Genomic DNA, 15,008 nt, shown 5'->3' on the forward strand with positions numbered 1-15,008 from the left:
TCAATAGTTAAATAGAAAAATTAATGCTAAGAAAGATTTGGTCTATTGATTAAAGGTGAGAGCTTAAGGTTTAAAGGTCCCCGGTTCAAATTTCACTTTTCCCTCATTATTTTTTAAATCTCACTTCTTCCCTATTAAATAAATTACACGTAATACTGTACCATTGATCTTGAACCCTCACTATTTTAAGAAAATGGGAATATAGTGCTATAATGACTTCATGAGCAAATAACTCAACTTGGGTTGATGACATATTATTTTAGTTTGCAAATTACATTTTTAGAAACAATGATAATCATTTTTGACTTTCAATATTTGGTGATTTTGGGCAAAGAAAATTTTAAGAATAGAAGAGCTAAATCCATTCTAAGGTCAAGAAAAATGTTTAGAATGGTTTCTATAAATTGCTTATCTTCGCCGCAGGCGTGGACTAACTTCTCTACTTATCCCAAAAAAAATAAAAAAATAAATAAAAATATTGAGAGGTTTCGTTAACGTGATTATTCAAACTAAAGGGGTAAATTTGCCAAACAAGAGAAAAAAAAAATCGAGGCGGATGACGTATCCATAAAATTGACACGTATATGGCGTGCGACATTCGCATACGATAAAAACAAAAGTTGTTCGCGGGTTCAGGGCTAGGGTTTCTACCGGTTTCAGACTTGCGCCGTCCGCCATGGTTCTCAAGTATGTTCTTCCCGAATTTCCTTCGCTCCTTTTTTTTTTTTTCATGTTTTTCATGTTTTTAATGCTTAGATTGCTTTTATATTAATTTGGTTCTTTGTCCTTTTTCCCCGTGGTTGTTACATCATTCTGAAAGAGCTCGTTTCTTGATGTTTATTGTTGGTATCTGCTGGTACCGATTGGTAGCTTTTGACAATTAGCAGGAACTCTGTTTGATTATGAGCTAAGATTTTAGGGACAATTTTAGGTTTTAGTGTTTTATGGAATCTCTATATTTGGCATTTGGGGGAAGAAAATGAAGAATGTATTAAGAAGAACAGAAGCTTCAGGGTTTCCACGTGGATCTTCAAATTAGGTTCAATATCGTGTATTTGTTCGGTTTCTGGTCCTATTTGGATCTTGTCACCGGGTGGCCTATAATTTTTGATGGATTGCTGCATTAGATGAATCGAATTAGAATAAGAAACTGGAAATTTCTCGGTAGGCCCGTTGGTTAGCGTCGTCATCTCTGAGCTACTGTTTTGGAATTGTGTAATGTAACAGGTTGCTTATGCTATCAAGAGATCTTTGTAATAACCTAATTAATTTTGCAATTACAGAACTGAACTTTGTCGCTTTAGTGGAGCCAAGATATACCCTGGTAAGGGTATCAGATTTGTTCGCTCTGACTCCCAGGTAGAGATAATGATCATTTTGATGTTTTCATTTCTCATGGTGTTTGCCCCTTGAATTAGTTTTGAGCAAGCAGGATGGTGGCCGTTGTTCAATGTTGGCATTTTCTACTGCATGCTGATAGATATATCGTGTGTTTGACCTCTGGGAAGCTAAAATTCTGGTTCCGATACTAGGTTTTCCTTTTCGCCAATTCCAAATGTAAGAGGTACTTCCACAATAGGTTGAAGCCTTCAAAGCTCACTTGGACAGCCATGTATAGGAAGCAACACAAGAAGGTATTATACTTTCTCTTCCTGCATGTGGGTAGATCAGTGTGCACAAATGTCTCTTATTATAAAGTTTAATACAGGAAAACATGCTTCTGAAAAGCATTTGTTGTTGAAGTTGGATGGCTTTGATGTGTATAATTCGTGCTCTCATAGGACATGGCCCAAGAAGCTGTCAAGAAGAGACGTCGTACAACTAAGAAACCTTACTCTAGGTCTATTGTGGGAGCTACTTTGGAAGTCATTCAGAAGAAAAGAACTGAAAAACCTGAAGTTCGTGATGCTGCAAGGGAGGCAGCTCTCCGGTATTCTTTTTCTTTAATTATAGAATTTGGGACTGCTGATCCTTCTACTTAAAATTTAACCTTTTGCAATACCATAAAAGTGACTTGGTTCTGTTATCTGCAGTGAAATCAAAGAAAGAATAAAGAAAACTAAGGATGAGAAGAAAGCTAAGAAAGCTGAGGTGATGGCTAAGACACAGAAGAGCCAAGGCAGGGGTAATGTACCCAAGAGCGGAGGAGCAAAAGGTCCCAAACTTGGTGGCGGCGGTGGCAAGCGCTGAAGGTTGTTTAGTGTTTGACTTCTGATATAAAAGTTGATGTAAGTTTGAAATCTACCAAGGTTTTGTTAGGTTAATAATTGTGTCCTTGAGGAGTTGAGGGTTTTGGTTGGCTGTCTGTTTTTTGATTCATTTTGATGAGCAGCATTTATTTTTGTTTAAACCATTTTGTTAGGTGGTTTACTAGTAGACCATGGTAGGGGATCCATTCGACCTGCAATTTTTAATTTTATAACGTCTATGTTTCTCCTGTTGAAAGCAAATTTTACTTGTGTTTTTTGATTTAGAGGTCCACAACTTCTGGAATTTGACAGACATCGATTATAATAGGTCTTATGCGTGTGTTGTTGGAAATCTTCGAAAGTTTGATGCACAAATCTAGCTAAAATGTTTTACTTCTTACCATTAGCAGCGTACAAAATGTTTTACTTCTGCTGTCAAATAAACTGTCATCTGTTTCCTAACTAATCTCCTTATCCAATACGCCCGTCCTGAGCCCCACTCGTCTGGTGGTTATTGGTAACGCGTGTCTGGCCAGTTTTTACTTGTCAAAACCCCATTGTTTAGATTTTCAGGGTTGGTCTCACTGCATCCAATTATTCCAGCGAGTAGTTTAGACTGCTCGATTTGCCGAACGATATTCCTTGGGTTTCCACGCTGCTTTGTTTTAGATTAAACGTTGCGCTTAATCTGTGAAATGTTTCAGTCTTTCAGAGGTGTGCTGTGGCTTCAACTTTGTTGAAAGGTTTGTCATGTCACCAAACGACACTATTATACTACGATACATGCGCGTACGTATAATCTTCATTGTTTTAGTAATCTAGTTCCAGTGAACCATGTATTGATAAACACTGATGTCACCTTCGCAAATTTTAGTTTTCTTCTTAACAAGTATCTTTAGGTGGGGTGTTATAACGTTATAATGCATTTCCATGCTCTGAAACCTCTCTATCTCCATTTACACGGGACAAGTTCAGAAATGTTCATTGAGGTTCTTGACAGTTTGATCTGGCTTCGCTAGAATTTCATACCTCCATTATGTCAAAGGGGAAGCCGCAGGAAAAAGAAATATGTGGAGCAGCTAGTAGGGTGGGGTCTGGAGTTATCGAAAGATTTGAAACGGGAAATTTTATCTCACTTGGAACTAATTACTTAGCAAATTTAGCAGTCGACCTTTGACTGAGGTAATGTATTGTTGCCAATTAAACAAGCAAGGCCTCGCAATCTTGTTCTGGGTCATATTTTTTTTCTGGAATAAAAAGGTTCCACAATGTATGTAGAGCAATTTCATTGGTCAATGATTAACTATTAAACTTGTCGCATAATTGATCCGGACTAAAGTAATTAGGCTTTTTTTTTTGCTTATTGCGGATTAAATCATCTTCCAACCACATTGTTTGTTTAAATGTAAATGTCACTGAATATGATCAGAACTTGCGCACAAAGGATTAAAAAAGATTAAAGAATTTTTTCCCATAAAAAAAAAAGGAATAGAAGATAGAGAGCAAGTAACGAAAAAGTTAATGAACTTCGAGTCTTTCTAAATTGGCCCAAAGCTTTAGCAAGAAGTAATACTTACGCTGAATTCCATGCCAGTCAGTGACAGTGCTTTTATAGTAATTACATTAGTGCAACTTTCAGCTACTAGTTCCTTAAATCAAAGTGAATATAACCTCTTCTCTAATTTTTATTGCACGTAACATTTTCTCTAAATCTTAATTACATTATTGTTTTTAAACGGTAGGAAGGACTAAACACGTAAGTAGAATACCAATTAAATACTCTGGTTAAGAAAACAAAAACTCCCAGTCACAATCTAATGTTCGATTCTGAACATAAATTTTGATTAGCCCTTTTTTTTTTTTACCCCTTTTTTGTGACATAAACATAATACTGCAAAAATTTTGTGATACGACTACTTTCCCATTTCTTTTTTTTTTTCCTTTAACAGAAAAAGCAATCAGGCTTTTCCTTGATCTCACTTTTTAGCTGACAGAGGATCTTTCATCTTAGGAAACTGATCGATTTTAGGAAACGGTTTTGGTGTAATCAATGGGTCCGTCCATTCTCCTTCTTGAGCCTTCACCCCAATCCAGCACTCCCTGTCGGTTAAAAATAACCGCCACTGCAAAATGGAAACCCCAAACCCCACCCCCCCCACTTCTCTAACTCTCACTCCTCATCATCTACTCTACGAACCCCACCTCCTAGTCCTTTCACCTCGTCACAACCCAACCACCATCTGCCACCTCACCACCGTTCTTAAAGTCCAAACACGTGTCACCAGATCAAGCGACAGTTTTTGGTGCAATCCTTGAACCGACCACGCCAGATCCCAAATTCGCCCAGGTGTTTTCTCTTCGCGTAACGACCACCGACTCCCCTGTTTCTCTCTCATAACTCGCAGCACACTAGCCACGTTCTCCGAAGCCTCCATTCATGACGCAACCCAATAACTCCATCCAAATCCTAAACTGCTCCCCTTTTTAAAGACCGAGAACTAGACAAGTACTCGTTCAATTTTCTTGAAAGAGAGTTCGAAGGTATAGAAACATGGCGGGTGAAGATATAGAAAATGGGGCGGGAAAAAACAGGGGAGGAGGAGCGAACTATGCAATTCATGCAGAAGAAAGAGATGCTCAATGGATATCCTGGCTGATTCCAGTTTTTATTGTAGCCAATATTGCTGTGTTTGTGATGGAGATGTACGTCAACAATTGCCCCAAGCATATTGGGCCCGGTAACAAGTGTGTGGCGAGGTTCCTAGGGAGGTTCTCTTTTCAGCCTCTGTCCGAAAATCCCCTTTTAGGGCCTTCTGCTTCCACGTAAGCTTCCTCTAGTTTTTATTTTCTGTTACTATTACTAAAAGGTTTGAATTTTTTGTCTCGCTTCTTAGTTATGGAATTGAGGATATACTTTTTGTGGTCTAAAAATGTGATCTTTCATGTTTGGAAGCATGATTATGTGCTTCTGATTGAAACTCAATGAATTTCTATTGTGTCAATTATTTTGTCATCGGAAATCCTCCAAAGTTTTGTGCTTTACCAGAAAGTAGGCTTGTTTCTTTGCTTAATCAGTACTGATTTTCTATTGTTTTTTTTTTCTTTTTCTTGGGTTTAGTGCCTCTTTGGAACTTGAAATTTGTAGGAAAATTTTTTGAAAGTTTTAGGACAAATATACGGAGGATGAATTCCGAAGGATGAATTACGTACTTCAATAAGAATTTAAAGGTCATGTGTGGTTGTCTCCTACTGTAATTGTTGCTATATCTGTATCTGCATTAACAAAATTAAACATACTTACGGATGGGTAGATTATTATGAAAGTAACTGCTTCTTAGGCCGGGGGAGAGGTTTCCTTTTTTTTTTTGTCTGGGTAAAGTGAGAATCCCCTTTTAGACAGTCAGCTAGCTTTTGTCCTTGGTGGTTTCTTCAATAATGCATGGTCTGCCTTGTGTTTCTCGGAGCATGCTGCAAGTAACTTTTACTTTGCTTACGGTCAAGTGATAGTTATCTGAATGTTATGTATCTTTTCAGATTTGGAGTTGTGGTCAAATGGTCACTGACCAATATAAGGTCTTTGATCTCCTTTTCTTTTTAGCTTTTGTGGTCAGTTCTCCCTCATTGGTGGTTCAAGAGACTACTAGAGGATTTCGTAATTCAGATGGGTTCCCATTAGGATAAGCCAGTCATTGATAGGAATTTTTCTTTTCTAATGGGAGGCCAAGGTTAACCAAAATATGTATTGCTCCTTTCCTGACATAATACCTTTCGATTTAGTCTAGAGAAGATGGGCGGTCTACAGTGGACTAAAATTGTTCATCAACACCAAGGATGGAGGCTTATCTCATCTATCTGGTTGCATGCTGGCATTATTCATCTTGTTTCAAATGTGTTGTGCATTGCACTTGTTGGCATTCGCCTGGAGCAGCAGTGTGGCTTTGGTATGTCATGCTCCGACCTGTTTCTTCAGTTAGTCTAAATTCTACTACCTTCCTCCTATGCATGAATTTTAAGGGAACAAGATGCAGCTTTAGATATGGTTCATTGCTTGTGTTTAATTTAATAGTTCTTTTTTCAAGAAGACATTTTTCAATCCGTTTTCATGCTAACATCGATTTAAATTTTGATCTGGCAGTGAGGATTGGAGCTATCTACTTGTTGTCAGGATTTGGAGGGAGCATACTTTCCTCCTTATTTATTCAACGTAGCATTTCTGTTGGTGCTTCTGGTGCTCTTTTTGGACTTCTTGGTGCTATGCTTTCAGAACTAATCACAAACTGGAATATTTACACGCATAAGGTGGGTATGAGTTTTTCTCTTGCATGTTAGGTTGTTGAACATGCTATCAGGCCACTATTATTGACAACTTTCCAAATACTGGTTGTTTGTGCTGTTATGTATGGGAACATTTGAAAGGCTTTGCAATTGGGACAGTTTACTGATGATATGACACTCTTTTTATCCTTCTAATTTCAGCCTTTTTTTTCCACCCTTTCAATATCTAGGTTGCGGCGCTGTTGACCATATTGGTGATTGTTATCATTAATCTAGCTGTTGGGATTTTGCCGCATGTTGACAATTTTGCTCATATTGGTGGATTCTTGACTGGGTTTCTCCTTGGTTTTGTCCTGCTGCCTCGTCCTCAGCTTGGTTGGGTAGAGCGGCGTAATTTACCGGCTGATGTTCGTGTTAAATCCAAATACAAGGCTTACCAATACGTGCTGTGGTTGGTTTCTCTGGTTTTGCTGATTGCAGGGTGAGTCTGCTCGTCAAATGAATTGTTGTGAATCTTACCTGTGTTGTTTATGTTCTTTAATTCATTGTTTAGCTACTAGAGAGAACAAATTCTGTCATTTTTCTGGGGTCAAGTATGCTTTCTGTATGTATTATGTGTGAGCTGCCTTTATTTTTCTGCTGGGTACATTTGGTTAGGCTGTTTGGCTGTACCTTGAAATTATTGTCCATGGATAGCAGGTTACCTTTCTTCAAGCATTGAATATATTTTTTGTCATTGGACTAGTGCTATCATAGACTGAAATTTGGGAGGACATTCAGTATTGGAGTTCACACATTTTGATTCAGTGCAATGACATTCTAAATTCTATTTGGTTGATGCTTGCAGGTTGACTGTCGGACTTGTAATGCTATTTCGAGGAAAGAATGGATATGAACATTGTCATTGGTGTCGCTACCTGACTTGCGTTCCCACCTCTAAATGGAAGTGTGATGGGGAGTAATTAGCTTCGAGAATTTGGGTTTCTTATTTGGTCTTCTAACTTAGAGTTTGTCAGGTGTAAATGATAGCTTGGTAAATAATTTGTAGGCAGTAGACTCGCCACTTTCTTTGTGGTACCATTTACAGCTTCAAACTTTTTTCGTCTGGGCTATTATACGAATCGAGGTTTTCTATTTTTTTTTTTTTTTAATTTTAATATTGTTGTGTACATGCACGCAATAAAAGTAGATTCTCGTTATTGTTGCATGACGTTCATGTTCGAGATGAATTCATTGCCTATTTTTTTGATAGTACTTCATACTTTACAACGTTTACCTAAAACTCCCAATTGTTGTTTGGCATCAGTTTACTTCATCGTTACAGCCTTTTTCATGGACGATGATGCCGGCTGTTTATGGTAGTTACTACCAGTCATGCAGCCTTGATGAGAGAGGCACACTTTTAACATGGCCAACCCAACTCAGCCATGCTGGAATTATAACTTTATAAGACGCGCCATGCCATGGTGGAGGGGAGGAAATTTTCAAGAACAGTAGGGGAGGGAACATGGTGAAGATGGTCTTAGTGATGACTATAGTGGTCATCATATCGTTTGTACATTCTGCAATCGTGGGAGAGGCTGTAGATTGCAGCACCGTGACAGCTCTTCTATCTGCTTGTTCTAGCTTCATCATAAATGGTGCCCCGGATCCACTTCCTCTATCTCCATGCTGTGTTGCCATCACCACCCTCAATAATCTTGGAACCGACTCTTCCCAGAGTCGCCAGGTTGTGTGTAAATGCTTAATGGAGCTCATTACCAATTACAACCCAAACGCCACTGCTATTGCTACTCTTCCTGGCTTCTGTGGTGTTTCTCTTGGCTTCACCATTGATCCCAACACCGACTGTGAATAGTAACTCTCTCTCTCTCGCTCTCGTCAGCTTCTACCATAGCATCCATTTCTCAGGAATCCTAATACTTACTTTGCCTATTATTTATTGCAGCATCTCATGATCAGGTTGATTTTTTGATGGCAACAAAATTGTCTAAATCAGTAATCATATGACGCGAGAAGCAGGAGAGCTTGGATGAGTTGCAGATTACAATCCAGAAGTAGATGCAAATAAAGTACTGCTGTTTTCTTTTTCTTTCGCTTTTTATATCGAAGAAGATATGTGGTGTGAATAAGACCTATACTGCTAGAAAATCAAGAAAGTATTTTAGTACCATTCGCTACTTTTAGACGGCCGTGTTGTGCGAAGCGGGACCCCGTGACGCTAATTTCAGGACTAATACGCTATGTTGTGAGGTGATTGAACAAAACCAATTGCCAGGAAAAGCCTGAATTTCGACGACGGTACAAATCGACATTTAACTAATGACCATACGCACGAGCTATATATTTCTGTTGGATTTACTTTGACCCCGCATTAAGAGTGAGTTAAGAGCGGGTTGGAAAGAAAAGATTTTTTTTTTTTCTGACTTGTCCATTTCATTTCTATGTTTAACGCAGTTCATTTAAATAAGAGAAAGTTCTTTCCTCTGAAACGTGCATTCTGACTTTTTCCCCCCCCTTGATATCCCCTTCATCAGAAAAATCTCTAGAGAACTTTTTCTAATTTCACCCTAGAATGTCTAAATAATAGCATGTCAAATTTATAGTCATAAATTTATGTACTGCATCACCATTTCTTAGGCTATTTGTGAGCTCAATTAATTTTTGAACGTAATTTTTCATAATAATTGATTTTTCTTATTTAAAATAATTGTTTTTTTTATATATTAGGAGACAAAGGTGTATTTTATTCATTGACTTTTGAACAATTGCGTCAAAAATTTTTTTTGAATCTCACATCAAAATTGAAAATAGATTATAAAAAAATTATAATTGTTCCGCTTCATGTAATTTATATTTTGCATTGCTAATTATATTGCTAACAAATGCAATTTTAACTTAAAAATCTATATATTAGAAGGAATCAAGTATTATAACTGAGGAATTTTGATATTAATTCTCTTTTTTTGGAGTAAAAATATCAAAATTTCATATAAATAGATAAATGCTATTGTAGAACAAATAAAATAAAAAATAATAACACATATTATGTCAAAAAATAAATTAAGGGCAATTAAGTCAAATTTGTGTCCCGCATATTCTATTCTAACATTTAAATATTTTGATTATACTAAACAGTGAACATTCAATTCTAACTTGTCTATCAAACTTTGGAACAATAATTTTCTTTCCTACTATTCGCGGTAATCATTTTGGGTGAAAAAACCTTTCCATTTTGGGTATTTCTGATGTACCAAACGAGACGAGAGCAGCGTTGGTTCAAGTGGGTAATGATTGATTTTTCGAAGTATGCAGGCACGTGTCTACCAGCGACCTTTTCCACGGGAAAGCAAGCAAAGACATAATAATTTTTATCTTTTCACTTTCACTGAAACATCCAAATGTATATTATTGCCTCCTTGAATTCGTGCAACGAAATTGAAGAGGACGAAAGAGCATCATGATTTTGGCGAAACAAGTAAACTTGATAACCTGCAACTGTATATTATTTCTCGCGTAGCATCCATTCAGGTAAATTACCGATATTACCCAAAAAAGGCAGACCATGCGAATAGGAAAGCAGATGGCTTGTCAAGGTTTATTCTCTTTTAGACAAGTAGGCTTTGGTCTTGTATGGCCCGTGACTCAATTCTGGAAATTGAAGGCAAGCATGCTTGCTTCTTTCCTAATGCTATGAATTTACCGAAGACTTCAATCGCAGAAGACCACAAGGGACCGGAATATAATTTCCACCTATAAAGCAGACCATGCATGTCTTTCTCAGCGCCGGACTGTTTCCTGCGGCCGGTAATTCACAACAGTACGACTTTTGGGTAAAGTGTAATCCTTTAGTGAAAAGGTTGACCATTATCTCTTCAACTGGCATCATCCAATCCAATAATCCGCTCGAATTCTGCTTTAATATAAAAGGAGAGCCTCAAGGCAAGACATGCATTCAATCAACCGCAAAGTGATAACTTATTCTCAATGTGATGCATCAACATCATAGTGCAATGTGAAGAGTTCTAAACCAATCAACTTAGCATCTATGCAGTTAGCTAAGCTAAACACACAGAAGCCTCGTGTTCCTTCAATCTCTTTATGTTTTTGACATGTTTACAAGCAACAGGCGTCTTATATTACAAACCAAACCATCCAACAAGACTACAGCAAACTACAATTTCACACTGCCTTGGATGCAGGTCTAGTTATGACCACACCAATGTCCTCGTGCGGAGTTTGATTAAACCCTTTTGCATGATAGAATACAACCGTCATCAGATGCCCAGCGGCATGGCATTATCATAGTCGAGATAAAAGAGCAGGTATTAGCGCCTACTACGATAAGTAGCACCAAAGTCCACATTATCACCGTGGACTCGCATCCCTACTCTATCCAAACCAGAGCTATGGTAGGCTTTGCTCCTGAGATTAGAGTGTGGGCTACCTCTCTCAGAAACGGTTTCTGCATCCCAAAGACTGGGAACAAACTTCCTATTCGCCCCAAGTCTCTCATACTGTGTCCTTTGTCTGGGGGCACTTTGTGACCTGACTTTAGCAAGAGATGACTCCGTATTAGCCATGTAACTGGGGTGACTCAGGTAGTCACCGTACACGCTCCTAGAACACTCGCTCCTTGAGGGAGTAAAGGGACCTCTTCTGCTGCTACTGCCAGGTCTAGAAGATGCAGAGTGTAGACATGGGCTGTTATCAGCAGTCCATGCAAGTACGTGTTCCTCTTGTGGATGGAATTTTAGTGACCTTAAATTTGGAACTTCCCCAGAAGATACACTTGGATTTGGTTTCTCAAGCTTTGTTGCAAGTCCAGATATTGGATCAAATGTTGTAACGCTCTGCCCATTGTCATTCCAAGCCCGAAAACCCTGTGAAGCCTGGAAGATCTTCTCACTTTGTCTTGGGTTATGATGTGGCTTCCAAGTGTCTATTTCAAGTATCTTGATGCTTTTCTCGTCGTCACGGGACACATTGTTTAAGCAGGAACCATTCTGGTTGTTCCATGTACATTCTTCCATCCAGCGATCTAACCAACTGGAACCCAAATGCAATCCCTCAACTTTGATACTGTTGCTGATGTTTGGTTTTGAAACCCATCTCTGCATTCATGGCAAAGCAGAAGCTATCTATAAGATGCACAACATTGCACTCTGGAGAAATGAGAATTTTTTGAAAGCAGCAAAAATTCTGTATTTTCTCTCTCATATTTGTTTTTGGTTCTTTTCTATCTCTTAATTTCTCCTTTTTCTCTTTCATGAAAATATTACATGCGTGACTGCACCAGATCATAAAATACTAGATGCATGACTGCACAAGATAATAAACAGCTGGTCAATTTACCTTCAGCTCTGGTCCTTCGTGTTTGGTACTGTAAGAACGCTGTGGAATGTCATGCTTTTTGGGTGCTGGAGTATCCTGAAGGTGAATACTAGACATATGAGAAGTTTTCGTTGATCATAAAACCAAACCAACAGGCATCCTAGTGACCCATAAATAACTTATCACTAATTATGATAGATACCACTAATGGGAGGTTAGTTAAATTGAGCTAATGTAAACATTAAACTTGCACATGAATGGAATTCTTGATTCTTTAATTTAAGTTCTTTATCCACTGCCTGCTGACACCAGTTTCCATAATTTTCCCCCCTTTTGTAAATAGTTTCAATAATGTTTATAAGATTATGAGTAATGAAAACCTCTTACATGTCCTATAGGCTACTATCATAACACCAACAGGGATTAAAAGTTCTACGCTACTCCATGAATCAAAACGAGCGCTACGTCTCAAATTTTGACAAGGAAGAAACCTTGAGTTTTTTTTGCTTTTTTTAATAATTTGAGATTCTAAAAGCTTTACTATTACTTAACCTTGACATTGATGGTTTCAATGCCGGTCCTAATGCGAACTAATCATCACAAATAAAGATGCAAACTGAATGGATTTGGAAACACTTTCCTGAAATATGACAATGGTTGTAGATAGTTCAGCGTTACATGTCATCAATTTGTTGGCAAAAAAAAAAAAAGCAATTTTCAATAGGCAAGTAGCTCTGTACAAGTAACATATTTAGCAAGTCGTTAGCTTCCTTCTGCATCTAGAAAAGGAGATTTATAGCTTAGTGAAAGTGAAGTGAAGTTGTACTTACAGCATGGCAATGCTGGGAGGCCTTCATGTGAGCATGGGAGGAGTCTGAAGTGTTAGCCCTAGTAGCAGATGCTCGAGCTTGTATTCGAGCCATTGCCTGCATTCGGCGGAGCATGTCCGCACTTTGCTTTCTGACAATGTGACCTCTGACTAGAGCTTGAAGTTTTACCAATCCCTTAAGGGCCCTTAGTGCTCTCCTAGCCTATAAGACAGTCATCAGTACTTACTCAACAGTAATCAACTTACTAATGCATTAATTTACTGATGCAAATGCGCATCAGCACCATAACGGCAGATACAAAACATAAAACGGACATGCATTAAGGCAAAGTTTGGCCTGTGGAAATCTAAATGGAGAATCAAAAGATTTGTGAGGCTCAACCATTAAGGAACTCAATGTCTACCTTATTGTTTTATATGCTAAGACCAATAAGGCGGAACAATTGTACCTAGCAGCATTCCGCCAGTATAAATAAGCTGCAAATTAAAAAATATTGCATTCAAAGTTCTACTGCATGCGGATATGAATCAAATAATCAAATACTACATTTTACCTTTCCATTAATTACAGATGAAGCTGATGAGGTAATTTTTAAGCCATTAACTCCAAAGGCATGGAGCAGTTTTCTTTGGTTAAAGCACATGCCTGGTTCTTCAATATTAACTGCTGGCTATCAAAGCTAATGAAGGATGGTCATTTAGTACTAACTTTTTTGCTGATATCCCATGATTCCCTGCTCTATTGTGGAAAGTGACTCAGTCACTAGCCAAGATATTCTTTGAAGGTCAATTTAAGTTGTTAGAGAGTCTAATTTCTAATATTAGTATAACTAATCTTTACCCAATTTCCTTTTCTAAGCATCTGTTTTAAAGGACACACCACACACCCCAAAAACAAAAAGGGTGAAGAAGAGCATCACCAAATACAGAGAGAAGGAGGTTCTTTTTTCCTTTTTTTTTTTGGGGGGGGGGGGGGGAGGGGGGTGGAAGGGGCAAGTTATGCAATCTTGTGAAACGAATCACAGGGAAAAAAAAAAAAAAAAAAACTACTGCACATAGTCAGAAAGACATGATACCGATACTTTCCCTATCTGGCAAAGTAGACAGCGGAATTCGTAAAGTTCAAACCTTAATCCAAGAACTGACACCTACAATGCTAAACGTCACTTCATTATTACAGTAAGAAAGACTGTAACTTTTCGGACTTTGCTGGAAAAATCACTAACCAGGTAAGCTCTGAAAGCCGACTGAATCTTAACAGCCGCCACTTCTTGCCGCCAGTCTCTGCCGCTGCTGCCCGGAGGAGTGAAGGAAACAGTTCTAGTCCCACCAGCAGACGTGCTGGCACGAGTCAGCCTGACGACCTCTGCAGCTGCCTGGGCGGCAGCAAGAGCAGCCTCGGCGACGGCGGCGGTGGCAGCCGCTACGGCTATGGCGTGTTTGTTTGGGTCCAATTCTGCATAGGGGCTGGAAGAAGGGTCGTCGTAGGACCATCTGAGGCCACCGCCAGGAGCATTTAAGGTCTCGTTGTCATAATTGGAGGAAATGGAAGATTTGATGAGACCCCATTTGGAACTGGATATGGTTTTCTTCTTATCTTTGGTTGAAGAAGATGAAGAAGGTGATGACGATTCAGGGAAGGCTGAGGAAGGGGAGTTTTTGGAGCCCAGAAGCGAACGGAGCCATCTGGAGGTTTTGCCCATGTTTCATTTTGCAGGTGGATTTCAATGGCTTCGATTAATGTGAAAGAAAGAAAGCATTTTGTCGGAGGAGAGAAGAGGGAAGTTCTGGTTTTAGTTAAATTTGAGATCAGCTGAGAATTACTACAACTAATTACTGCAGATTTTATATGTAGCCCAGGGTGGATCAGTGGAACCAGTGTGTGTGTGTGTTCGAGTTCAGCGCTGGCCTCACTTTCAACGCACTTCGCTGGAGCTTGGAGCATACGTGCTAAGGTTTTAGTAGTACTCCCTCCGTTCCACTTTGATAGTCCTGTTTTCCTTTTTCGTCTATCCTAAATTGTAGTCCACTTTTCAATTAAAAAATGTAGTTGTATTTTAATTTTTCTAAAATGCCCTTATTCAATGTAAGTTATTGTTACTATAAACCTATCCCATTTAATGAGAGTTGATTCTTTTTTTACCATCAATTCAAGTTCCCATAAAGTTGTACTCTATTTAATGTGAGGGTATTTTAGGAAAATAACAATCTAAATTTACTTTTCCAACAAAATTAACTACTTTTTCTTAAATTGTGTGAAAAAAGAACAGAACTATCAAAGTGGGACGGAGGGAGTACTTTAATTCAGTTTCACATTTTGAATGAGAAGCACAACGATAATTGACTGCACCTCCCAAGAATCAAGATTTTTAACCGTTTCC

At 38.5% G+C, this 15,008-nt stretch overlaps 4 protein-coding genes across 4 annotated transcripts; 3 read left to right on the plus strand and 1 right to left on the minus strand.

Annotated features, from left to right (window-relative positions):
* Positions 1-547: 547 nt before the first annotated feature.
* On the plus strand, positions 548-2,450 carry LOC113730096 (large ribosomal subunit protein eL24). Its single transcript, XM_027254566.2, has 5 exons — positions 548-687; positions 1,284-1,359; positions 1,533-1,634; positions 1,782-1,930; positions 2,034-2,450. Exons 1-5 carry the CDS (start codon positions 677-679, stop codon positions 2,188-2,190), a joined length of 495 nt encoding a protein of 164 aa, XP_027110367.1. The 5' UTR covers positions 548-676; the 3' UTR covers positions 2,191-2,450.
* A 2,050-nt stretch (positions 2,451-4,500) lies between these two features.
* On the plus strand, positions 4,501-7,671 carry LOC113730097 (RHOMBOID-like protein 2). The gene is made up of 5 exons (XM_027254567.2): positions 4,501-5,012; positions 5,967-6,130; positions 6,325-6,488; positions 6,695-6,945; positions 7,312-7,671. The coding sequence occupies exons 1-5, from the start codon at positions 4,741-4,743 to the stop codon at positions 7,424-7,426; spliced, it is 966 nt and encodes a 321-aa protein (XP_027110368.1). The 5' UTR covers positions 4,501-4,740; the 3' UTR covers positions 7,427-7,671.
* Positions 7,672-7,817: 146 nt separating this feature from the next.
* Positions 7,818-8,637, plus strand: LOC113730098 (putative non-specific lipid-transfer protein 14). Its single transcript, XM_027254568.2, has 2 exons — positions 7,818-8,321; positions 8,413-8,637. The coding sequence occupies exons 1-2, from the start codon at positions 7,972-7,974 to the stop codon at positions 8,420-8,422; spliced, it is 360 nt and encodes a 119-aa protein (XP_027110369.1). The 5' UTR covers positions 7,818-7,971; the 3' UTR covers positions 8,423-8,637.
* A 1,781-nt stretch (positions 8,638-10,418) lies between these two features.
* Positions 10,419-14,531, minus strand: LOC113730099 (protein IQ-DOMAIN 23). The gene is made up of 4 exons (XM_027254569.2): positions 13,854-14,531; positions 12,629-12,829; positions 11,820-11,894; positions 10,419-11,578 (listed from the first exon to the last, which is right to left on the minus strand). The coding sequence occupies exons 1-4, from the start codon at positions 14,328-14,330 to the stop codon at positions 10,793-10,795; spliced, it is 1,539 nt and encodes a 512-aa protein (XP_027110370.1). The 5' UTR covers positions 14,331-14,531; the 3' UTR covers positions 10,419-10,792.
* Positions 14,532-15,008: the final 477 nt, after the last annotated feature.

The sequence above is a fragment of the Coffea arabica genome, chromosome 2e (genome assembly GCF_036785885.1).
Source record: "Coffea arabica cultivar ET-39 chromosome 2e, Coffea Arabica ET-39 HiFi, whole genome shotgun sequence".
NCBI classification, from domain to species: domain Eukaryota; kingdom Viridiplantae; phylum Streptophyta; class Magnoliopsida; order Gentianales; family Rubiaceae; genus Coffea; species Coffea arabica.

Coding starts and splice junctions, on each gene's coding strand:
- LOC113730096 (XM_027254566.2), top strand. Junction 1,360..1,532: donor TTGTTCGCTCTGACTCCCAG/GTAGAGATAATG, acceptor TTCCGATACTAG/GTTTTCCTTTTCGCCAATTC. Junction 1,931..2,033: donor GCAAGGGAGGCAGCTCTCCG/GTATTCTTTTTC, acceptor TGTTATCTGCAG/TGAAATCAAAGAAAGAATAA.
- LOC113730097 (XM_027254567.2), top strand. CDS start 4,741: ATGGCGGGTGAAGATATAGAAAATGGGGCGGGAAAAAACAGGGGAGGA. Junction 6,131..6,324: donor GGAGCAGCAGTGTGGCTTTG/GTATGTCATGCT, acceptor TTGATCTGGCAG/TGAGGATTGGAGCTATCTAC. Junction 6,946..7,311: donor CTGGTTTTGCTGATTGCAGG/GTGAGTCTGCTC, acceptor TGATGCTTGCAG/GTTGACTGTCGGACTTGTAA.
- LOC113730098 (XM_027254568.2), top strand. CDS start 7,972: ATGGTGAAGATGGTCTTAGTGATGACTATAGTGGTCATCATATCGTTT.
- LOC113730099 (XM_027254569.2), bottom strand. CDS start 14,330: ATGGGCAAAACCTCCAGATGGCTCCGTTCGCTTCTGGGCTCCAAAAAC. Junction 12,830..13,853: donor CGGCTTTCAGAGCTTACCTG/GTTAGTGATTTT, acceptor ACTGTCTTATAG/GCTAGGAGAGCACTAAGGGC. Junction 11,895..12,628: donor CCTCCCAGCATTGCCATGCT/GTAAGTACAACT, acceptor ATTCACCTTCAG/GATACTCCAGCACCCAAAAA.